At 51.2% G+C, this 24,437-nt stretch overlaps 1 protein-coding gene across 7 annotated transcripts; it reads right to left on the reverse strand.

Annotated features, from left to right (window-relative positions):
• Window positions 1-3,946: 3,946 nt before the first annotated feature.
• On the reverse strand, window positions 3,947-22,494 carry PRRG3 (proline rich and Gla domain 3). 7 transcript variants are annotated; one of them, XM_073360739.1, is made up of 5 exons: window positions 22,397-22,494; window positions 17,834-18,001; window positions 16,845-16,886; window positions 8,798-8,958; window positions 3,947-8,219 (listed from the first exon to the last, which is right to left on the reverse strand). In XM_073360739.1, the coding sequence occupies exons 3-5, from the start codon at window positions 16,849-16,851 to the stop codon at window positions 7,683-7,685; spliced, it is 705 nt and encodes a 234-aa protein (XP_073216840.1). In that variant the 5' UTR covers window positions 16,852-16,886; window positions 17,834-18,001; window positions 22,397-22,494; the 3' UTR covers window positions 3,947-7,682. The 7 variants fall into 7 exon arrangements, 4 of the variants coding, with proteins under 4 accessions (XP_073216840.1, XP_073216839.1, XP_073216841.1 ...); XM_073360738.1 differs by having other exon boundaries at window positions 17,834-18,024; XM_073360740.1 differs by lacking the exon at window positions 22,397-22,494 and adding an exon at window positions 21,054-21,268.
• Window positions 22,495-24,437: the final 1,943 nt, after the last annotated feature.

Consider the following 24,437-nt stretch of genomic DNA (forward strand, 5'->3'; position numbering starts at 1 on the left):
ATTTTGGCAGTTTAGGCTCCAGAAAAGCTGTGGGATTGGCTGAATGATACAGCTGTCTTTCACTCTTTTAAAGAGACAGAAGGACCGGTTAATGAGACATGGCAGGTGGCTAATTAGCACCTGTCTTCTTGTCTGTGGGAGTTAGAAATCCACTTACCTTGTTACGCACACAATATGTTCGGCATTTTCCCTCAAGCCTCCTGGCTGGAGCGTTTCATCCAGCACTAATCCCTGACATGGCAAACAGCTAACTCTTAGTGGCTGTGTGACGCTTTGCTTTTCTACATGACTTTGCTTCTGAGGACCTCCAAGCATTTTACAAACACTAATGACTTCAACCTGTCAGGGAGAGGTAAGTAGCTACCATCTGGCAGACTTGGTAACATGACTGGTCTAAGATCATTTCACCAAGGCAGAGCCAGGAATAGAAGTAAAATCCTCAAGCTTTAACCACTAGACTGTTCTCCCTCCCATAAGGGCCCTAAGACAATGCTCTTCTGCCATTCCCAGGAAACTTCTTTCAATTCTTTGTAAGGAAGTTATTAGTTTTACTGCCATAGTGTTTAAAAGCTCTAGTCCTGGATCAGGACTCCATTGTGCTGGATACTGTACAAACAGAACAGAGAGCTTCCGATCTACGTATTAGTGTGAACACAGGATTGTGAAAAATTCCTCTGCTCCAACTGTGTTTTCCCCAACTGAAGTTACAATCCCCTGAGTGACATTTTAAGGTGCTTTCCATCTACAACACCCTGGCTGCCCATGAGGCTGCTCCACCCTCACAGCCGGGTGTTCCTGCTGACAGTCACTAGATTTGCACTCTGGGGGACTGGAAGTGGGACAATGGCAGTGGAGGGCTCTCTGCTCTAGAACTCAGTCCCCAGATAGATTGGGACCATGCACTTGGTAGAGGGCAGCGGTGTAAGAGAAACATGCTTTCTGGGGTTTCGATGGGGCTGGTGTCTCAGCTCTGTACTGTATCACTGCGCTATTACCGGGGCGCCTGGCTGTTAATCTCCCCCCATCCTCCACTCCACAAACTATCTGCCATTCAATGGAAATCCTTCTCAGTAACACTATGGTTTTGTTATTAAAAACGTGACATGGTCAGGTTAAAATATGTATTTTTGAAAACGTGATTGAGCTCTCTGAGCACCTATGCTCAATGGCATGCTACAGCGTGGAAACTGAAGAACGTTACCCGCTAATTTCCTTTGCCCCATTTATTGCGGTTGTTTATTTTTGCATCTTTTACTCTGGACAATGTACACTGCCCGGTTTCAGTGGTGCATCTCTAGTCAGTTTTACTTTGAGACGCTCCAGCTGGGGCATGTCCTTATGTGGGCTGCAGGCATGGCACGGAAAAGTTTAAATCCAGACAAAAACCCACGTGCCAGGCCTAAGTGTCCTCAGAGAGTCTTAGCAAAAGAAGGAGCCACCATCAACACCACATCAACCTGTCGAGGGTTACTGCCTGCTAAGTGGTATGAGATGATGCAAAAGTATGGCCGGTTTTAAGGAGTTCTGAATCACCTTCCTGGAGCCATGGGCTTGAGATTCAATTCCTGGCCATAGAGTTCGGTCACAAAAGGGCTTAAGATAAACCCCAAGTTGCCTCCGTCCTGCTGTTTATGGGGGAGATTCTCAAAGATGCCTAAGCAACTTGGGAGCATAAGTCCCACCAAAAGTCAATGGGACTTAATGCTCCTGAATGCTTTGTAGGTCCTTGTGGAAATCTCACCCCACATCACCACTGCAGACATTTAATCAACCTTAGCCTGGGCCACTGCTTGAAAAGTCATAGCAGCAGTTCACGTCAGGGCTATAACTGCAGCCAATCAATATCACCCAAGAAACCCCCTGGGCCCTGCTTGTTAGCAGTATTCTCTCCATAAATGTCAGCTCCGTGGGGCGAGGACTGCATTTCATTCCCTGCACTGAATACGCCATCAGCAAACACCACCTTTCCCTCTGGTTTTCATTCCTGGTGCATTGGCACTGGGGAGACAGTCGGGGATGGTCAGCCAGACAGCTGATTGCTTGGCAGGGACACTGGTAGGCCGAAACCAGACCAGTGCATATTGCCTTCCAGACAAGGCTCTTGAGCTGCGCTATAAATATCACAGCATGGGCTAATCTTCCCAATGTGCCTGTGAAGTAAGCATTATTCCCACTTTACAGGGTGACAGAGGTCACAGTCCAAAACAGACTCTAGCCAGTGCTGGGCTGTAACCTGAAGACAATACGCCCTGTGTTTCCAGCACAGCGTTCTATGAGCTGCAAGTACAGTTTCAAAGATGAATTTCATGCCATTCTTTCTCTCTCAATAAGCATAATGCCAGCTCTAGCCCTGCATGCAGCGTTCTTTAGTCCTTCCTTTCAAGCTGAGTTTACTGATCACCTTCATCCAAGTTAGAAAGCTAGTCCATAAAAGGCACACAGGGCCCAGTTCATCCAGAAACCTTGTACCGTGTGTAGCTATTTACACTCATACAATAGGTGTGAAAAATGGTACCCTTGTGATTTCATAGTGCTTCACTTTGCACTGATGTAAATGACTACACAAGGTGCAAGGCTGAACTGGGCCCACAGAAAAGTCCTCCATCCTAAATAGGAGCTGACCTCCCCCCCAGAGTAACTTGGAACCAACAAGTTAGTTCAGTTAAAAGAAAAGTCACACTAAACAATTTTGACAGTGTTTTTTTTTTTTTTTAATAAATAACATTTTGGCACAGAAATATACCAAGTTTTACAGAATACAAACCGCAGAGTTAATTACTGTGAATATTACAGAGAGAGAGAGAGAGAGAGGAATAAATTCCCATCTATCTCCCTCTGTTCCTTTTCAGGCTCTGGTGGATCCTGATCCGGCTACAGACCATATATACCTCTCAGCCCACTAAGGCCCACGTGTGGACTACAGCCCCAGAAGGAGAGAGAGACAACAAACAGTAGTGCAGGCATCTGCAAACAATGCAAGCGCGGTGCCTGGAACAGAAATAACATTTTCTCTAACCTTCAGTTTCCTGAGTCCACCTTTCCACTGTCGGACATTTTCCAGAATGAAGGAGTGAGAACACAGGAGGTGCTTGGGCCAGAGGCAAACCTGGGACAGTTGAGAGGTATATGTAGTGACGGGAGTTTCCATCCAGCTGAAATGTCCTTTCAGGTGCTTGTGGGGGGAGGTTTGTGCTTGGTAACATTACAGGGATGGCAGTGCTGGACGCTTCAATACTAGCACAGTGAGACCACCACATCAGGGGGCTGCCAACAAGAAGGGGGGGCACAAGGGAGAGAGCAGGAGCCCCCCTGGCTAAGCCAAGCGCCTTGCAATGAGGAACTCACCAGCAGGGTTGTAAAAGAGACAGTGGGAGGTGCAGCTCAGAGAAGCAACTGGATTGCTTTCCAAGATGGCATGCAACAAGAGTACGGGCAGTTTCATTCCCTCAGTAATTCCTTTCGTGCTTATCCTAAGTGTAAGCTGTCGTCCTTGTAACAGTCAGGGCATAAGTGCACTGTGCAACTCATGGGCACTACATAAACATCACCAATAATCCATTTCTCCTCAAGAAAGTAACAGAGCTGAACCATTGTTCAGATCCAGTAAGCAGTAATCAGCTACTTTTCCAAAGCAGCTTTGAAAAGGGGACATCTCCAAGATAAATATCAGACCCTGCAAGACAGAATTAGCCTTCCAGTGCTATTAGCAACACGAAAAGCAAAACAGAGTTCACTTTATGCCATTTGTGTACTGGATGCATTTCATGGCCACGCTGCCATGGGTCACTTTCTGATCACTGGTTTCAGAGTAGCAGCCGTGTTAGTCTGTATTCGCAAAAAGAAGAGGAGGACTTGTGGCACCTTAGAGACTAACCAATTTATTTGAGCACAAGCTTTCGTGATGCATTCGATTAAGTAAGCTGTAGCTCACGAAAGCTCATGCTCAAATAAATTGGTTAGTCTCTAAGGTGCCACAAGTACTCCTTTTCTTTTTCTGATCACTGTCAGGCTCCTCTGCCTTTGCACAATGTTGCAGCTTTTAGGTTCACAGGACTGCAGAAGAGGTTTAAAGAGTTTAGGGAAGTTTGAGGCACACGGTTTTTGTTGGTTTCATTAAACCTTTTGCTGGGGTTTCTCTTTGATTTTACTGTGCTCATTGTGCTTCTGTTTTCTGAAGAGAGGGGAAGAGAAGGAAAGAATTTGGAGTGAGGCAAAAGCCCACTGGGAAACAATAACAAAGGTGATGTCAGTCAGAGAGCCAAATTCACAGCTGGTGTATGACAATGGAGTTGTGCCCTCGTAAGAGCAAGGAATTTGGTCCACTGTTTAATTAAGTTGCTCTCTGTAACTACTCATGATGTTCGGTTCTCAATGTTTTGACCGCAATAAAAAGTCAGGGACTAAAACACAGATTTTTCAAAAAAGATATTTAGAAAACCAAACATGATCAGTGTGTCTGACGCCTTGTTTCTTTAAAAAAAAAAAGCTGACGATATTCTGTGAAATCCAGGCCTTAGCCAGATCAGCCCACGCCTTCAATTTCTGCACATTCCATGCATTCTGAAATGGGCCCAAGAACAGATACAAGGGAGCAGCATGGGAGCATGAGGTCCACTATTGCTGATGGAAGCTGGGCCACTGAGTGTGCATTGCAACTCTAGAGAGTCTGACAGCACGTTCTGGTTTTAAATTGGTAGCCCTATAGCCTGAAGTTCAACACAGCCCCTACGGAAACCCCACAGGTAATCCAATCCATGTCCACGCACCAAAGCACTCTTAAACCCAAGAGGCCTCTGCAGACTGAGGAAGCTCAAAAGAACCTGCAGAATCTTATAGGGAACTTTCCTAAGCTCCGTCCATTTATCTTGCACTGGATTGTTTGTACCTTGATCCAAGGATCTCAAAGCACTTTACATGCAGTAAATTTAGCTTCACAACACCCCCACAAGCTACTGTCTGTCCGGAGGAAGAAACTGAATCACAGACAGGGTAAGTGACTGTCCCAAGGTCACACACTGCCTCAGGGACAGGGCCAGAATCCAGACCTTCTAGCTCCCAGTCCTATGCCTTAACCACAATCTGCCCCACAACATGCAGCCTCTGTATGTTTGTGATGTTTCATAGATCTCTTTACGGTTACAAGTAACCAAAAGTCATAGGAAAGAGTGGAGATTTGACCTCCTGGCTGCATATAAAGCACAATGCTGTGAACATGGGATCTTCAACAGAGAGTCACATTTGTGATGCTTGGTAGTGTCTTGTAACAAACATGCACCATGCAGAAAATGCCTCCTCCCCATATGGCCAGCCCCAGCCTCTGGAGACATTGCCAGGGGTTGGGGAGGGGAAAGAGTCCACCAGCTCCGGCAACTCCCCGCACAGCACTTCCTGCTGAACAGAAACATCACAAAGCACCTGAGCTGACGGCAGCATGGTTCAGTTGGCTATTCAGAGCGCCTGAGTGTCTAGGGGCTTCCTCTGAGTTATGGGCTGGACAGCACTGAGTTCCTCTTTCCCCCACTTTACTTCACAAGACCATGTTCACCCACAATTCCCCCTCCCCTTTCCCTTGTTCCTCTGCTCTCCCTCGTCTGTGCCTCCTGCCTCCTCTAGCTCTGCCCTGCCCTGCCCTGCCAACTGTGTGAGCTCCAGAAGGCAGCAAGTGGCAACACAAGACGCTGAAGCAAGTCATGCTTGCCTTACCCTGGCAGGTGCACCAGGCCCTACGGTCCCAAGTCAATTCGTCCTGATCTCACAAAGCCCCAGGGATTCCCCTCTGCCTTAGCAGATTCTGTACAGTAGCCTCAGCACAGATCACACTGTGGGCCTTGGAGACCAGTCTCACATCCTCACCTTGCAGAGCTGATGGTCCCGCAGAAGCAAAGCTGCAATGGACATGGGGAAGCACCTCTGGGGTGCAGGATGGCAGGGGTGCTGCACTGCATCTGCCTCCAGCCTGGTGAGCATGTAGTTCAACGCATTCCTTTCTGCAGATTGTTCACAGACTGCACTGGTATAGGAAGCTGGAGCATGGTGGGATGGGGAATGGGATGGAAAGACATCCTCTTTAACTGTGTCCAATTTGTGGAAGAGGCCCTGGCAGAGGTCTGGGAGGGGAACGGGGAAGAGTCAAGGAGGAAGAGGCATCCCCACACTTAAAGAAAGGGAAGAACCTTAAAAATCTGCCAGAATCAATCTTTGATTTGGCGTCATGCAGGGCAAAAGGACAGACCACTGCCCACCTGCCTCAGCCACACACAAAGACAGGAGGCACAAGAAGACAATCCCAGCTCAACACCCTCATCCCCAATTGTTACAGAAGCACCGCTCACTAGAACAGATGTTACGAAAAGCAGTGATCATTGAGACACAAACCCCAGTCCCCACCTCTAGAGACATTCTCTACCCAGGCGCTAGCCCCTGGGATATTCCCCTTTGGAAATAAGATACAGGATCACAAAACATCTCCCTGGTTGCAGCCGCATCCCGCAGAAGATCACAACAATGCAGGTGGGCAGAATGAGCAGAGAAGAGGGAGGAGGACGATATAAACTGCATCTGTTTCACTGATCCTGGTAACAGAGCTAGAGAGTGGATTTGTTTCACCCTTTGTGCAAAGCTGTACAGGGATCTCAAGTGATTGACATTCACACACACCCCTGGCAAGAAACCAAGGAAAAATAAATCTTCCAAAGGCAAAATAAAATATCAGTGCTAAACAAGTGAGCAGTGAAATAGCCAGGACCATCCCCTACCCTCTCCCAGACAAAGATCCCACAGTCCAGATGCAGGGAAAAACAGAACCTCATCCAGACGTTGGAACAACACGATTGCTGAGGCACAAACCATCATCGGCTCCACTGATGGATGCTGCAAGAAACATTGAAAAGATCCTGTCTATCTGTTCGCTGGTCCCATGACTACGGGTGTCTCAGCGCCATGGATGCCAGGGACAGTGTGTGCATATGCAGTGAGGCTGAGGTGGGCACCGAGGCAGCAGTGTGGCTGTTTCAAACACAGGACGACACTACACCTATTTTTTGGATTGAACACACGGACGAGAACCCCCACCGGGCCAGCGACCATCTGCCACTCATCTCCTGCTGTTATGGCACTTATGGGAAAGGGCTGGCGGGGCCATTCTCCGTTCTCGCAGCCTGGCGCTCCACAGAGCACCCCTCCCCGCTTCTGTGAGTGCCACGTCGCATGGGCAGAGCCGCCTGTTTGGGGTGGGCAGGAAGCACCTCTTGCCCCTCGGGAAGGTTTTGTTCATGCTGCTCTGCTCTTCCCACTACAAAAAGAAATGGGGCTTTGCTGGGATACAGGGAGAGGAACTCCACTGCTGCGAGATCCTTTCACCCCAGTGATCATGGGCACCAAGGAACCTAACACAACCTGCCAGGGTGCCTCTAGGGGGCTGGTCTCTCTCCATGCAGAGCCTGTGCAAGCTGGATTGTGGCTGCAGGAGAGGGGGGATCTCCAGGGAATTGTGGCTTCTTGCATCGGTGGCTGCTCTCCACTGCACCCCAGCCTGGACTCTGGTGCCACCCCCCACCCCCCGTTAAGGACGGTTATTTTTGGTGAGCGAAGAAGGTAAGGCTTTTCCGTGATGGCATCGTCTAGTAAAAGTGAGAGAGAGAATTACACCAAGAGGAGGGTCCAGGCGCAGGGAGCTAGCGCCACTATTTGCCCAAGGCAGGGGCCACTCCCACTATCTCTTCGTATTTGGGTGGTGGGTCATTGTAGGAGACGCTGGTTTCCTCGCCACTGCTGCTCTCCGGGTGCCCGGTCACCTCCTCGTAGGAAGGGGGCGGGGTGGCGCTAGACAGTCTGGAGAGGACTGAGACGGAATGCTCCGGCGGGTAAAGAGTGCCATCCAGCTGGGAGCTGCCTCCTGCTCTGCCATCAGCAGGCACCCTGCTGCCTGGCTCGCGCTGGGACTGGCCGTCCCCCTGGCTGTGAGATGTCTCTCGGTACACCATGACCCTGGGAATGCTGCGGCCCGCTCGGCTGGCCAGGTAGCGGTTCTGGGCGTACGAGGGACGGTGGCGCGTGGCCTTCTGCAGCTGACACCTCCAGATGATGAACAGGGCAATGACTATGAGCAGAGCCACTCCCAGGAGAGGCACCACCACATACATGGCATCTGAGCGCTCTGTGCCCTGCCCGGGGTCCTTGACGGAGTAGACAGAGTTGGTGTAGCCTTTCCAGAACTCCATCTGCAGAGGGGAACAAACCAGCACCAGTCACAGGCGTTCATGTCAAAGCAGTGCCCCTCAGCTTGGTGGCCGAAGGAAGGGGCTGCTCGCTTACACGCCCAACTTCTACCCTGTAGCTGAGGTAGAACTGTTCCGCCACCGCCTACTGGTTCCCCTCCAACGGAACACAAACCCGGGAGCCAGTACCGGAGACATCATGGGAACCAGTGCACAGGTTTCTGGGCTCTCGCCCTGACAGCAGCAAGCGGCCCCATGAGAGGCTGAGGGCCCCTGTGTTAGCACCACCTCCTGCCCTGGTTAGACTGGGGGGCAGGGAGCGGGCCACAAGCGCACGGTAGCAGTACCAGCCATGCCTTGCCCACACCCTGGCTTGCAGTGCAAGGACACCTGGCAGGGAGATGGCGCTGCGTGGGACAGGTGAGCTGAGCTCAGGTTTCCTGCTGACACCCAGGGAACAAACCACCTCACGGGCAGGGCAATCCGCTCTCTCTCCCCTCCATCTCCTTCACGCCCCCCTCAGGGCTCGAGTTATTCCATCTCCTCGGGCTCTGCTCCCCACAGCCTCACCCCCCATGTACCGTTTTCTCCTTGTTCTCAAACACCTCCTTGACCTCCTCATAGCTGCAGATCTCCTCGATGCACTCTCGCTCGATGGTGCCCTGGCGGAACTCCTCCAGGAAGCTGTTGGCCCGGGGGAAGCGTTTGAGAACCGAGTGGGCATTCTTGGCCCCCAGGAACACTGAAACACACAACGCAGAGAGGCGCTAAGGACTCCCACGCACCCAGCCCCAGCACGATCCAACGAGCGGCCTCTCGCTGCCACAGGGACCAGGCTACTACACAGGTGGCAGCTTTGGGTACCCAGCAGCACAGGTGCCCACTGGCTATGCTACACAGCCCAGTGCTAGAGTCCACCCACCCAGTCCCGCGAGCTCAGAGGGCACAACATCCTACCAGAGAGGGGGCAGAACAGCGTTGAGCAGCCCTTACAGGCTCTCCCGCTGCCTACGACCAAGCTGGCCAGTGCTAGCGTGATGGAGCCAGACGGGAACCCTGCGCTGGGCTGAGGGAGGACAATGGCAAGAGAGAGTCACAAGTAGAGTTTTAATAGTCCCCACCCCCACACCAACAGAACACAATGACCTCGGCAGTGCCACATCACAGCCCATCCCTCTCTCTCAACAGCCCTGAGTGCTTCCAAGTGCGGGCAGGACTAGACTGAGGGGAAAACGTGCGAGTGCTACACCGGGCTGGTTGTAACTTCAGGCCCTCGGTGCTATTGTCCGTCCCGCCCCTCTGCCCAAGTGAAATCCAGTGCTGTTGGGATGCAGGGGGAGGAGATCAGAACCCAGCCTGCAATCAACCCACACAATGCAGTGGTGATCACGGAGGGACCCTGGGCCACATCCACTAAAAGCATTGGCCAAGCTCCAAAGGGATTTTAGTCACACCTGGGGTATATTGTTCATGTTAAAACCCTGTCTGCCCTTTGGTTTGCTGCTCCCTGCATGTGACTGAGGGTCTCCTGTTGCAATATCACCCACCTGCAGTCTCCTGTCTAACGGCATCGGAAGCCTATGCAACACCCAATCTGGGCTGGTCCAGCCATCCTGTACACCTGCCCTGGTTCCTTACAACACCACGTGCACTCAGTTCAATTGGCTGGGAACCACCGGCTGAATTAGAGGCAAAGTGCCCACTGCAATAGGGGACCGGAGCACAACTGGTAGCGCTATGGCACTGCCCCCTTTATGGCCACAACAGGAGGCGGCAGCCCCAGGGCCCAGGGAAGAGGCATGGATGGAGGAACAGGAGCTCCCGAGGCAGAGGGTCTGAGCCCTCCCCTGGCAGGCTGCGTGGCCGGCAGCACCACCATGGCTCAGGAGAACCAACGTGCCATGCGTCTATCTGCTGCCAGAACCAATGATGAGCAGGGACTCTCGGTTAAGAGGCACCACCGTCTGAGGGAAGGAGATTGGGGCTTTTGCAGCCCTTCTCTACGTCATCCTCACAGCCTATGCTGCAGCTACATTATAGGTCAGCAGATTAGGCGGCATCTGCACCAGCGCTGAACCACGATAGCTGCAGCAGGGGATCATGCCAATCTAAGTACCAATGGGCCAATGCACCTATGCTAGCTGTGCTCTCCCCCACTCTCCCCGCCCCTTATGCTGCATTACCAATCCCACGTTCCCAGTACACCATTGCAGGGTGAGAGATTCTAAAGGGCCTTCTGTGATCCCCGAGGGATTGTCGGAGATGAGGCCAAACTCCCATAGTTCCCCAGGAGTTGGCATTATTTCCATCTCCCTTTCTCAAACAGGCCAGGACAAACCCTCAGCTCAGGAATGGTTCCAGCTGGAGCTTTGGAGAGGCCATCCCGAGGTGCATCCGACAGCTGCTACGAAGTACAGAGAGCCCTGACAGCATCTGTGAAGAGCCAGAGACCAATACCAGCAGTTCACGCAGCTTCGGCTGCAACGCTCATGCCCCTACCCCACCTATGGCTGGATCTGTGCAGTACACAAGGATGACACTCCACAGATGAAATCCCACTTTGGGTCCACACCATGCCACAAATTGGGGACACCAAGTGGTTCAGGACCTGTGAGGAGCAGCAAGCAGCTGCATAACTTCATACTAAGAAAGGACACTTTTCAGTGCAGTGGGTGTGGACTAGCCCCAATGCAGAAGCACCAGCCCACAAGGAGGAGACAGCCAATCACCCTGCCGAAGAGTGGCAATTGCCCTGTGGAAGCTATCCACCCAGGACAGTTATTTCTCCCTTGGGTCCCAGTTTGGGGCTAGGAAGTCTCCAGCAGGTGCTGGTTTCAGATTCTCGCAATGGCATGGCATTCCATCCAGTGGCATGTGCTCAGAGCAGCCAAGGTGGCAAAGAGAATTCATGGATTTAAATAATCAGGGATCCCACAAAGATCATGCAAACATACCCAGGGTGCTCAGAGCACGCAGGAGAATGGTCAAACACTCTGGACTCTTCCAGGAGAACAGAGGGGACCCATACTCTCACGGAACGTCCCAGGCAGTGATGGGGTCTCTATCCCCACAGCAATTCAGGGTCACCCAGCAGGCCAACCAGTGCCTCAGTTCATGAAACCATTCCCAGGTGGCACAAACCCAGAGACCTGTATCCAGGACAGTGCACATTTGGGAGACAAGGCCAGGTGGGTTACCAGTCATGACACTTCACTGACTACTGCAGTAATTATCTCTGCAATCACATGCATTTTGCAAAATCCATGTGAAAGCAAAGGCAAGGTCTCCTGTGCACAATGGAGTGAGAGGGCAGCGGGATTTGAAACAACTTTCACACAGCCAAACTGTTACACATGAAGCAGTTGTTCATTAGCACAGCCTGCAATTTGCCCAGACAGTAAGTGCTCTGTGCACACACTTTCTAACTAATGGCAGGACTTGGAAGAAGGATCATGCGAGCAGTTAACTAAAAATGTTACCTTGTCTTTAACTAGGAGTCATTTGTTGCTATATTGGTGGCAGGTTTCTCCTTATGTTTTCATGAGACCTTCATTTTTCCTACTCTCAACTGGTATGGTGAGTGGTTTTATGGAGTATACTGCTCCAGAGGCATTGATGTGTTATTAGCAATTACTGCTATGACATGCCACCATCTTTTGGTCATGATGGGATACACTTGATGAGTTACTGCATTTACTTTTTTTCCCTGGGGTTTATTAATATTTGCTCTGGTGAGGGAGTTTATGAAAGAGAGAACTGCTGTTGTATGGACTGTGACACTGCCAAATCAGGTGGCAGCTCATGCCAAAGTCCTCATGTCTCAACTGATCACGGAAAAATATACAGCTGGAAGCAGTCTGGCTCACCTGTGTGTTAGTGTTATTAAAATAGGTATGAGAATTTAATAACATGTTTAACCTTTACAGATTGCTTGTGAATTGCTGCATGCATTCTCACCTCAAAATACAGGATACAGACGCTGCAAGTAATATTTAAGCATTTGTATTGTAAGCTTCTGTGACGCTGTAAATCACCAGACAACAGAGACATTAACTAGTGTAAAGTGCTAGTCACCAACAGAAGGTGTTACGTCCTGGCCAAGAGGAAGGCCCATCAACATCAGATGGACTATTGTAGAACATTAAAGAGAACAAAAGACATTTGTTGCTCTGCTCTTCCTCCCACCACGAAGATGAGTCATGCAAGTGGATTCCTCCCATCAGCTGAGTTCACAACTCAGAGCACAAAGAATCATAGGACTGGAAGGGACCTTGAGAGGTCATCTAGTCCAGTCCCCTGCATGGAGAGAGAGAAATAAAAACACTTAACAATAAAGAACTGGATCTCTATGATGCTTGGACTCTGGGGGGCAAGATTTTCTATGCATAAGCAAAAGATCCCCAGAGCTTAGTCCACGTTAGCCCTAAAGGACATATAGAGCTTGTTTTTTATAAAAGCTTCTACCTCTTGAAACTTAAGATTGTAACTCATTTGTATATTTATGTTTACCTGCTTGAATCTTGTAAATAACTCATTTCCTTTTCTATTTACTAAATCTTTAAATAGTTTATTATAGGATTGGTTACAAGTGTTGTCTTCAGTGTGAGATCTAAGGTGCGACTGATATATGGCATATCAGTATATAATATGACTCCATATGAAGGCTGTTACTGAGCCGGAGTTTACACTTAATAATTGGTTGGCGAAATCTAAGTATAGAACTAGCAGGCAATTTGGGGTTTGTGCCCTGGTTCTTAGCAGTCTGCCCTGAGGTTGGTAGTCACGCTCCTGAGTCACCGCAGACAGCTCGACATGGATAATAAAGAACAATATGAAGGATGTGAATTACAATGACTTCTCCAGAATCTACTTTATTATACAAAGATGCAGGCCAACTGCAATACTAGACCAGAGCAACATATTTACAAAAACAATGGGAATGGAGAGGCTATTTTACAGTCAAGTGCATCTCGCTGGGGCCCCAGCTCTCCTATTTCTTCAGTCTTTGTGAAGGAGTTTCATGGGGAATGGCTGTGAGGGAGCTGTCCTGAGAGGAGCACTGAACAGCTTAGCAGGGATGTATTGAGCAGATGATGCAGGGATCGGTTGCTGGGTCAGCTTTGGCTGTCATCTGCTCTTCAGCCTTCATGCACTGGGTGGAGATTTCACAATGGAGCTGTCTATCCTCAAGTCATTTCCTATCTTTCTGGAAATAGCGTGGCACTAGCTCCTCGGCCTTCTGCCTTGACCCATCCAGTCTTTCAGAAGTGCACCTCACTTCCTCCTCCTCACACTGGAACACTCACTCCGATCTCCTTTGAGTCTCCCTCTGTGTTTCCTGAAGTGACAAGCCTGTTCCTGCTTTTCCTGGACCTCAGGTTTGCCAGCCTTTCCAACACTGTGCAACCTTGCCACCTGGCCCATTCCCTGCTCTGGGACATCCACGGTGCTATACTGGCTTCTATAATGAAAAGAAACAAATAAGAGCTTCAATAAGGAAATCAAAAGCTTGATCATTCCTTGGATCATTAAGGAACACAATGGAAGTCATTGTTCTAGCTCAATTTTGAATGCCAGTGCCTCCAGAAAGGCTCTCCTTGGACTGGAGCCCGCAAGGACCCCTTAGAATTCACAATTGTTACAAGAAGGGTGGAGATGCTAAATCGTTGGAACGAAGGACAAGGAAGGGATGGGGAGCTACTGACAGTCAGTATAACCACACAATCAAAGACTACTTATCAGGCAAACAGGAGCCTCAGAGACATGTCTGTGCCGATGGTCCCAGCAAGAGTGAGCAAGGGATATCAGAGCGAGGCAGGAGGCTGGTAGGTTAGCCCTGGAGTCACTCAAGTGGACACTGGGGGCCAGGCTCAGAGAAGGCAGGGGTTGCGTCAGCTTCTACAGCAGGGGATGGCACACATTTTGGCCTGAGGGCCACATCTGGGTGGCGAAATTGTATGCAGGGCCATGAATATAGGACTGAGGCAGGTGGTTGGGGTGCAGGAGAGGGTGTGGGATGGGATGCAGTGTGCAGGAAGGGGCTCAGGACAAGGGGTTGGGGTGCAGGAGGGGTGAGGGGTGCAGAAGGGGGCTCAGAGCAGAGGTTTGGAGTGCAGGAGGGGGTGCAGAGTTTGAGAGAGGGTTGGGGTGTGGGATGCAGGAGGAGTTTGGGTTGTGGGCTCCGACCCGGCGCTGCTTACCTCAAGTGGCTCTAGGGTCGCAGCAGTGCAGCTAAGGCAGGCTCCCTGCCAGCCCTGGCCCTGCACCATTCCTGGAAGTGGCCAGTATGTCTGGCAGTGGCTCCTGGGGGTGGGGTGGGGCAGGCAGCTCCGCCATGTGCTGCTCTCGCCTGCGGGTACCACCCCCTGCCCAAAGCTCCCATTGGCCACGGGAGCTGCAGGGGGGTGGTGCCTGCAGGCAAGGGTACTGCACGGAGCCCTCTGCCTCTCCCCTCCCCTCCCCAGGGACCATAGGGATGTGATGCCAGCTGCTTCCGGGAGCGGCGCAGGGCCAGGGCAGGCAGGGAGCCTGCCTTAGCCCTGCTGCGCCACAGGGCTGGCAATCCCGCGGGCAGGATTGAAAGCCCTGATGGACCGGATCCAGCCCACAGGCCGCAATTTGCCCTCCCCTATTCTACAGGGTAAAGGGGAATAAGCATTGCCTCCAAACTGGATGGGAGGTGTGTGTGTGTGGGGGGGGGGGGGTGTAGAGATTTTCAAAGGCACTAAGACCAGTGAGCCCCAGTGACTGTCAACAGCAGGGTGTGCCCCTGAAGATCTCCCTCTGTACGCTGGAGCACAAGCGTGACGAAAGATTTACAGACACAAAGGAATAAGGATTACAGTTAATTGGTATCCACGGTAGATTCTTTCAATGCATTCAGTGCCTGACAGCAGGTAGGATAAACAGTAATTATCCTGGCAGCTCCCATGGCCTGTGTTAGCTCTACATCACTTTGATAACAAAATATGCCAATGACTGTCTTTCATGCATTAATCAGACAGAATGGCACATGACTGAGGCCAGATAAGAGCAGCATGCTAATTGGGTGCCATAGCCCAGGGACCAACAGATGCAGTGCCACAAACGTTTGGCCACAGCAGACAAGAGGTAGCTTCCTGCCACCAAGTTCTTATTTGTAGGCTTAAGCTGCAGTTTGTGTTATTTTGTTTTCCCCCCTTACTTCACCAGCTTCGAGTCCAAGCAGATGGCATTGCTCAGCGGCTGCTGGGTACAGCCACCCTAACAGTGAACGTGGCTCATATGGCCAAAAAGGCATTGGGCAGTGTTACTGGGGAATTATTGGGGAAGGGCTTGGTAACTGTGGAGCCAGGGATGGCAGGGTAGGGGGAGAGGTGGGCCCTTCCACCCTTGTCTGAGGCGACAAGTGCCTTTTAAAAAGCACTAATGGCAGCATCCATAACAAGCCACTCTTTCCCCTGCACCTGCCCTCAGCCACTGGCACAATATATATAACAAAGAGCTGCGTACCTGGCACAGAGTAGCCCTCGTCCCCCAGCTCTTCCTGCTGGCTCAGCTCGACCGCTGTCTCCACTGTCAGGTCTGGATCCTGGCATGCCCCAAGCAGATCCCAAGATCCCTGGCCTCTCCCAGTCTGGCTTCAGAACCAGGGCTATCCTCAGCTCCCAGCGGAGCACTGAATGCAGCCTCTGTGCCACGCAGCAGCACATCAGGCTGCACACAAGAGCGAGCAGGGAGGATTCAGTGTAGCTCTTTAAAGATCAAACATGCTTTTTCCACCCTGCTATTACTGTCCCAGCTTTATCGTGCTGAGCAATCAGGCCCTTGATATTGTCACAGCACAGCTCACTAGTCCAAGCAGCGGCCATTACAGTGGGTTACTTGGCTGTTTGCTTACACAGCAACTGTAGGGCCTGGGTAACCTCCCCTTCCCAGCTAGTCAATGCCCACAGCACTCTCAGATCTGCCCATACCATACTCCCAGGAGCCATACTGGCGACTGGAGCAGAACAAAGTCAAATTACTGCTGAAGAAGTGGGTTGTTGTGAACACAGTGCACAAATGAGCGCCACCACCTGGGCAGCACAGGTAACAGGCCCCCAGCCAAATGGCCCCAGCATGGAAAGCAGACCAGGCAGGCTGCCTAAGCAGTGACCAGTGCACTGTGGGAAGGGCAGAGCAGCACTCTGCATGACTGGGGCTATTAGGCCAGCAATCTGTGCCCACTCTGGCTTGATAAGGTGGTGAGAGCAAGGCTGAGCCAAATGGTGGCATAACTGAAAACGCAGTTGGGTGGGGGTGCCTGGTGTGCTACAGGCATGCGAGAGGGACCAGCAATTCACCCAGCTGTTCTCCTGTACACCAGGCTCTGACTCTGCAGCCCAGGAACACACAACGAAGAGATGTGCAGGAAGAGACAGAGCCGTGCCTCAAGCCTCTGATCCTAGAAGGGGCCATGACACTGCCCCACTCTAAGACCCAAGGCAACACAGACTATTCCCTACCCTCTTCTCAAAGAGGAGGCTACCAGCCCTTTCCCCCACCACATGCAAGAGACCCATCCCCCAACACCCCTTGCTCCAGAAGAGGTGAAGACACCACGCTTGCCCCTCCCTGCCCTTGAGGCCCTCATTGGGAAATACTTACTTGCCATGCTGTCTTGCTCAGATACTCAGGGCTTTCACCTACCTGTTGGGAAGAAAATGGGAGAGTCATGGAGGGCTCAAAGCCACAGGCCGTGGTTCCAAGCCCTTGGTCACACCAGTAGCAGGGACTGATCCATGGGGAAAGATGGCTTTTTCTGGAGCCTAGGCAGCCTGCTGCAGGACCCAGCTGAGCTCTATATACCCATCATCTCTACAGGAAACCATGACCCACCCAATACTGCCCCCAGGCTCCTTTGGTACACACCACATGTCGCAGAATGGCAGCTGGCCGTCGCCAGCTCATCCAACCCACTTTCAGACCTCCCACCCCACATGTCCATTTAGCTGCCCCCAAATCCCCTGGCTTCAAGACAGAGCATATCAGTGGCTCTGCATAACTCCCGAGTGCCCAAGAGGCAGGCCACAAGGTCTACAGGGATTCCCATCAGTCAGCTCAGAGCATCTTTGTCTCTCAGTGAGCAATGTGCCCCACTTCAGTAGGAGAGGGTAAAAACGCCCCCATGGCTTCTGCTCCATCACATCATGCAGGAGAGATGTAGCACACTCAGTCCCCACATATTAACTGACTGCTTTATATCATCTAGCCTCAGGCTGGCGGGCGAGAGGCCTAGAACATGCAGGCTTGCAAAGTGCTTTACAACCTCTCCCCACAGCAGGAGACTTTGTACTTCACTGCCAGGCTACGTCCAACTTCTGCTGCCCTAACATTAACTACCCCTCGTTCCAAGGCCAGAGCCTCTTACGTGGCCAGGAAGGCTCTGCCAGCCAGTCTAAACCCTCAGTGTGCACTTAGGAGCCTTACTGGTCTGAGAACTTATAGCCTGATCCTGCAACCTGTGGAGGCCAGGTCTACACCACAAAGTTTTCCTGGAATAGTTATGTTGGGCAGGGGTGTGAAAACACAGCTAGGCTGCCAAAAACCTCCATGTAGATGCTGCCAGCATGAGTCCTTTTACCAGTATAGCTTACCTCGTTTGGGCTGGAGGTTCAACCACACCGGCAAAAATTCTCTTTATGCTGCATCTCCTCTAGGTGGCTCTACTGGCATAGCCTCCCTCATGTAGACTGCTTGGGGTGTTCTCAGCTCCCTAAGGCAGTAGGAATTGAGGATGCTCAACCACCTCACAGGATCAGGCCCTTGAAGAAGAGAGTTTGGACATCTGGGTGCATAAAGAACAGTGTCCATAAAATGAAAGATGAGCTAGATGGCCAGGAGCCCAGAGCCAAGCCAGAGGGTGAGAAACAAACAAGATTTCTTCACCCAGAGGTGCCAGATCAAAGCCAATCTCCACAGCACATAGATACTGTACTACAGGCTTGAAAACTTCACCTGGCACCTGCTAACTTTAGGGTGAATACACCAGCCACATGAAGGAAGAAACACCCACAGAACATAAGCTGTTTGGATTTGTACAGCACCTGGCACACAGTAATGGTCCAGTAATGGACCAGGGCCCAAGGCACCACTTCAACACAAGTTGAGTAACAGTAATATAGTAATAGTATCCCCAGCTGCTAGAAAGAGAGTGTGCTGGAATGCACTGCTTAGGGGAATCGAGCAGCCTGCTACTCTATCCTTCCCCCACCACCCGGCTACTGCTACTGTACCCATTCCCCTCAACAGCCTCCAGTGTATTTATGTTTGAGCCCTTCTCCACCATTAACGGTTCCAGTGGATGCGTCTGCTGTTCACAGCTTTCCCGCGTAGCTGCAGAATGACAACTGCTGACTGTTTCACTGCTGCTCAACCTCCTGAATAGCAGCAGCACAAATGAGAAGAGTTCCATTAATGCTGCACAGCAAAACTAACAGCCCCGCAGTGAGGCTACAGCGGTGTGCAAACTCAGGAAGGCAATACTACATTTGGAAGGTTAACTTGCTGTAAACAATGAAATCACATTATGCAGAAGTGTCAGGTGTCCCTCCACACACAGGAGCAATTTCCTATTCACCAGTGACAAGAGGATCCTTCAGACTCTATTCTACCACCTCCCCATTGTGCTCTGCTAGCCAGCTCAAGCCCATGATGCATCGTTACAGGAATTCCCCAGTTTTTCTCCCCCCATCTCAGATCTGCACAGCAGAACCCAATTCCATCCAGGGGCTCTAGTGACACTGCAAACCAGAGAGGTAAAAAGATTCTCACCGGACTTTACTTTTATTATTGGGGGTTGGGGGGAGAAACAACAAGAAATAAAAGCTACACTAGTCTGAGGTCCAGGATTTACAATACTCAGATCTAGATCAGTCCTTACATAGCTCAGCAACAGTTTCTAAGCCCAGTTACTTTACTCACGAAATAAATAAAAGTCACATCTCTTCAAAACCCAGAAACCTAAGGCTTCCAGTAACAGAGCAGTTTTCTCTTACCCCAACAGAGCAGAGAGTAGTGAACCTTGCACACAACCTCTTTTTGGTTATTACTAACATTTCTATCCACCAACACCACAACTGTGTCTTACATGATTTTAGAAGCTGTTGTATCAAGAATGGTTAGACACAGAAAATAAGTCTGTAACCACATGGAATGCACATTTCAATGGCCTAAAGCATTCTCTAGCAGTCTGTGAAATATTGACTGCAAAATACATGCTGGAATTAAAGTGGGGATGAAGGAAAAAAGCAAGATAACCTGATTTTACAGTCTGCTATCTCACATTCCACCAGGGGCTAGGAAGACAGACTGGACCAATATAGATGCTTTCAACACCGGAAATTTTTTGTAAGCTCTGGTTAGCCCAATAGAGGAAACTTCAGTCCCTAAAACATTGGTGTGACACAGGTTGAGAACTTGTAACTATAACGTGGTCAGTTGCATCGGCTATAATCAGAGGTTGCTTTGCTCTGGCTAATTTTTGCTTATGTTCAGTTTCATTAAGAAATAAAGATTTACGTGTCAACAGGAGAGGGTTACACACAAACCCTCATCTTCATCAACAATACTTAAAAGGGACAAGGTGGTCTACAATCATTAATTTATCCTCACACAAGTCAGTGGCAAGAGCTGGGATTAGAAATCAGGAATCCTGGCTCATTAGGCCACATGGTGTCTCTGATGAGCGGTGATGTATGCCCCTCTTGCGAGGGGACACATTTCAGGGGGTAGGGGTATGTGTGTGTGTGGCGGGGGATGGGGGATCATTTTAAGAAAGTTGATATTTTAAACTTAATTATAAGCTTGAGGCCGGGCTGGTAATTCTTGAATTAAGCATGCAAAGGGCCAGCTGATGGGACGCAGGTCATGTGAGGAACATGAGTATATTCCTAGCACGAAGGAGTAGGGCTATTTAATCCAGTGGAAAAACAACCTGGTAGATATGAACTTCAATATTCATGCGTATACCATACACATGATTGACGTGCACGTATCATAGCAGCAAGTGACATAGATTATATAGAAATGCATTTATATTCTGGGCATGTATTTCACATTTCTGAACACACCAGCATTATAGGTACCCATACAAAACACAGGGTCTGGAACACAAAATACTCCACCTCAAAGGACACTGAAGAGTTAATTTTTTCTGCCTAAGGATGACAAAAAGCTAAGGAATCCAAACCCAGAACCCAGCCTCAACGCCCACCCGATCAGTTCCCCTCTGAACAGTGTTTTCCTCCTCTATAAATACACCATCAATAGGAGGTTGCCATGGCAATGGTGAGGAGGCGTGAGGGATACAGCAATGGGGATGCTGATGCAGTCACACATTCGTGTCTTCCAGACCTGGCAACCCCCGGGCTCCCCCCACCCAACGATGATGCTGAAGAAGGAAACTGTGCTGGTAGAATATGGTATCCTCCACCTCTAGCAATACAGGCAGACTCTGCGTGGGTGTGTGGTCTGAGGGAAGGATGTACGCAGAGAGAGAGATAAGCCAGAACCCCCGATCTTCTTGCCAGCGCAGGAACGGGTTGTGGGATTCCGTAACATCACTGACGTGTGGTGGCACGTCGAGAGGCTGCCGGATTGTTGGGCGTCATACCGCCAAGGATGCCAGCTGCTTTGCAAGTTCTAAGAACTATTTTTGTTTTCAAAGCCAAGATCAACACATCGGGGAAGGCTCCACAGGCTCCAATTCCCAGAGACCACAAAGCCCCATGGTTGCCAGGATGCCATCCCACAAACCAATCCACAAACCCTTAATGGGACCAGAATTCGTCCCCACAAACCAATCCTAAAACTCACCAGGTTTGGAGTGGTATGCTCGCAAACAACTGTGTAAGCTGATACGTACCAGCCAGGCACGCTCCAGCTTCAGCCCCCTGGACCTGCCCCAAATCCCACAGTAGCCCCAGTGAACACACCTTCCCCCACAGTCCACAGCACCCACACACCCTACCAGATACTTTCCTAGCTCCTTGGAGTTTAGCATTCAAGTACCGATTCGTTTCACTCTTCCCTCCATTGCCATCGGTGCTTCCCCGCGCCCCCGCCCATCCCAACCCCTCTTTCCTTCCCCATCACTTCCCTGACATTCCTGCCTCCCTCCTGATTCCCAAAGGTGGACTCAACCCCCTTCCTCTCTACTCCAGTGCCCAAAGCCCCAAGCCCGCCCTCCCCCTCAATCCCAGTACCGTCCCTCTTCTAGCACACCCCTCAGCCTCCCACCCAGTCTCTACTGCACCCCCAATTCCCACAGCCCTGGGTTGTCTCCAGCTCCTAAAAAGTCATACTACTTCACACTACCCTGCCCCATTTCTTCCCCCCTTCTCCTCCACTCCCCACAGTGCCCCCACCAGACATCCATCTCATTCTTCCTCCAGCCCCTTCCACATACCCACTCCTCTATCCACGCCCCCCATCCCTATGGGCCCCCTCCCCATCGCTGCTCCTCTATCCACCCCCCATCCCTATGGGCCCCCTCCCCATCCCTGCTCCTCTATCCACCCCCCCATTCCTATGGGCCCCCTCCCCGTCCCTGCTCCTCTATCCACCCCCCCATTCCTATGGGCCCCCTCCCCGTCCCTGCTCCTCTATCCACCCCCCCATTCCTATGGGCCCCCTCCCCGTCCCTGCTCCTCTATCCACCCCCCCCATTCCTATGGGCCCCCTCCCCGTCCCTGCTCCTCTATCCACCCCCCCCATTCCTATGGGCCCCCTCCCCGTCCCTGCTCCTCTATCCACCCCCCCATTCCTATGGGCCCCCTCCCCGTCCCTGCTCCTCTATCCACCCCCCCATTCCTATGGGCCCTCTCCCACTGCCCTCTCCTCTCCCTTTCCTCTAGCCTCCTGACTCTTCTTCTCCATCTCCCCCTATTTCCCCATCCACTACCCTCCCCAACTCCCTCTCCTCTCATCCCCTGCCCCTTGCCCTATTCCCCCACTCCATGGCCCTCCCCTCTATCCCAACCCTATGCACCCTAAACACCCACCCCTTCTCCCCTCCCCATCACCCCTTCGCCCATCCACCCCATACCCCTGCCCCTTCTCCCCTCCCCATCCACCCCATACCCCTCACCCCTGCCCCTACTCCCCACCCCATACCCCTCACCACGACCCCCTCCTTGTACCTCCCCTCCCCCCAGTACCTCGTGCCCGCCGCAGCTCCGGGCTCCCCGCGCGCGCACACACAGAGCCGACGGCTCCCCGCCCGCCCGGCGCAGCCCAAGCCTGCAGCTACCAGTGTCCACCCGCGGACAAGGGGCGGGGCGGGGCGGGGCTGAGCCGCCCTCTCTGTCCAATCACAGAGCGGGGGCGGAGCTGGCAGACGTTTACGGCCAATCATTCAGCCGCTAAGGCGTGAGAATTCCATCTAATCTGCCCAATCACAAAAAGGGAGGGGAGGACCGCCTCTCCCGCTGTGACCAATCAGCGTGATAACGGCGGGCCTTGCCGCCTGCTGTGTCCACTGAGAGGGCAGCCTTTGAAGGAAGGGCCGTCCCATTTCTGGGTTTGAAGGCCATTGCGCCGCAGGGTGCTCTGGGAGTTGTAGTCCTAATGGCTGGGTCATGCCAGGCCGCTGCAGGGAGTGGGCACGAAGCTGTGGGAGGTGTCTCCGCTCGCTGCGGCTCTGATGCGCCCCTCACCGCAGTGTCTGGGCCCATCGCACCAAGCCAGGGCTTCGTTGTGTGTGGCTGCAGCGGGACCTGGCTCCACCATGCATGTTCAGCCACAATTCTCCACTTGCCCCAGACTTGGAAGGAAGTTGCTCCCAGTGGAGCCTTGCGCAGCCAGAGAGCTGCTGGGGTCATGGGGGAGGGTCCCTTTGCTCTAGGCCGAGGCTGAGATCCCAACCCTGTTGTGCCAGGTGCACACACAGTAAGGCACAGGCCGTGTCCAGGGAGCTCACAGTCCACACAGACAGGGCAGTTAAAGACATGGGGTGAGATGGGCCAGGCTTCACCCTGCTGACAGGTAGTAGCACATCCCACTGCCACTCTGACCCCAAAAGCATTGTTGGTGCTGTTGCTAACAACAACAGAGAAGGGCTCAAACCAAACAATTCCCAGCTGCAAAAGTTGGTCCCAGCACCACATGTTGCAGCATATAAATAACTAAAATGATGATGACTAATGATGCTCTGCACTTCTACAGTATCTGTCATCTCAGGCTCTTACAACAACACCAGGGAGGGAATGGGGATTAAACTGGCCACAGATAAACTTAGGCTGGAAATTAGAAGGCTTCTAACCATCACATGAGGGAGTTCTAGAACGAACAGCGTCCCAATGAGGACTAGTTTTAAAATGGAGTTCGGTATATTTATGAATGGGATAATATGAAAGAGCTGCCTGCGATAGCAGGGGACTGGACCTGATGACCAAGGAGGTCCCTTCCAGTGGTTGACTGAGGGTTGTCACTTGCCCAGGTTTTCCCAGGATCATCCCTTGTTTGAGGTAGCTGTCCTGGGAAAATCTATAAGGGGGCTCAGTACACTCTGGCAGCTGTCTAGGTTTATGGGTTTGGTCTCCAGATCATCCCTGATGTCCTGTTTTTTTGTACCTCAGAGGAGCCAACCCTACCCGTCCTTTGTTCCTAACACTGCACAAACAGCCATTCACTCATGGCATAAAGAAAAGGAGTACTTGTGGCACCTTAGAGACTAACCAATTTATTTGAGCACAAGCTTTCGTGAGCTACAGCTCACTTCATCGGATGCATACTGTGGAAAGTGTAGAAGATCTTTTTATACACACAAAGCATGAAAAAATGGGTGTTTACCACTACAAAAGGTTTTCTCTCCCCCCACCCCACTCTCCTGTTGGTAATAGCTTATCTAAAGTGATCACTCTCCTTACAATTTGTATGATAATCAAGGTGGGCCATTTCCAGCACAAATCCAGGGTTTAACAAGAACGTCTGGGGGAGGGGGTAGGAAAAAACAAGGGGAAATAGGTTACCTTGCATAATGACTTAGCCACTCCCAATCTCTATTCAAACCTAAGTTAATTGTATCCAATTTGCAAATGAATTCCAACTCAACAGTCTCTCGCTGGAGTCTGGTTTTGAAGTTTTTTTGTTGTAATATCACAACTTTCATGTCTGTAATCGCGTGACCAGAAAGATTGAAGTGTTCTCCGACTGGTTTATGAATGTTATAATTCTTGACATCTGATTTGTGTCCATTTA

This window comes from Lepidochelys kempii, chromosome 9 (genome assembly GCF_965140265.1).
Source record: "Lepidochelys kempii isolate rLepKem1 chromosome 9, rLepKem1.hap2, whole genome shotgun sequence".
Lineage (NCBI taxonomy): Eukaryota > Metazoa > Chordata > Testudines > Cheloniidae > Lepidochelys > Lepidochelys kempii.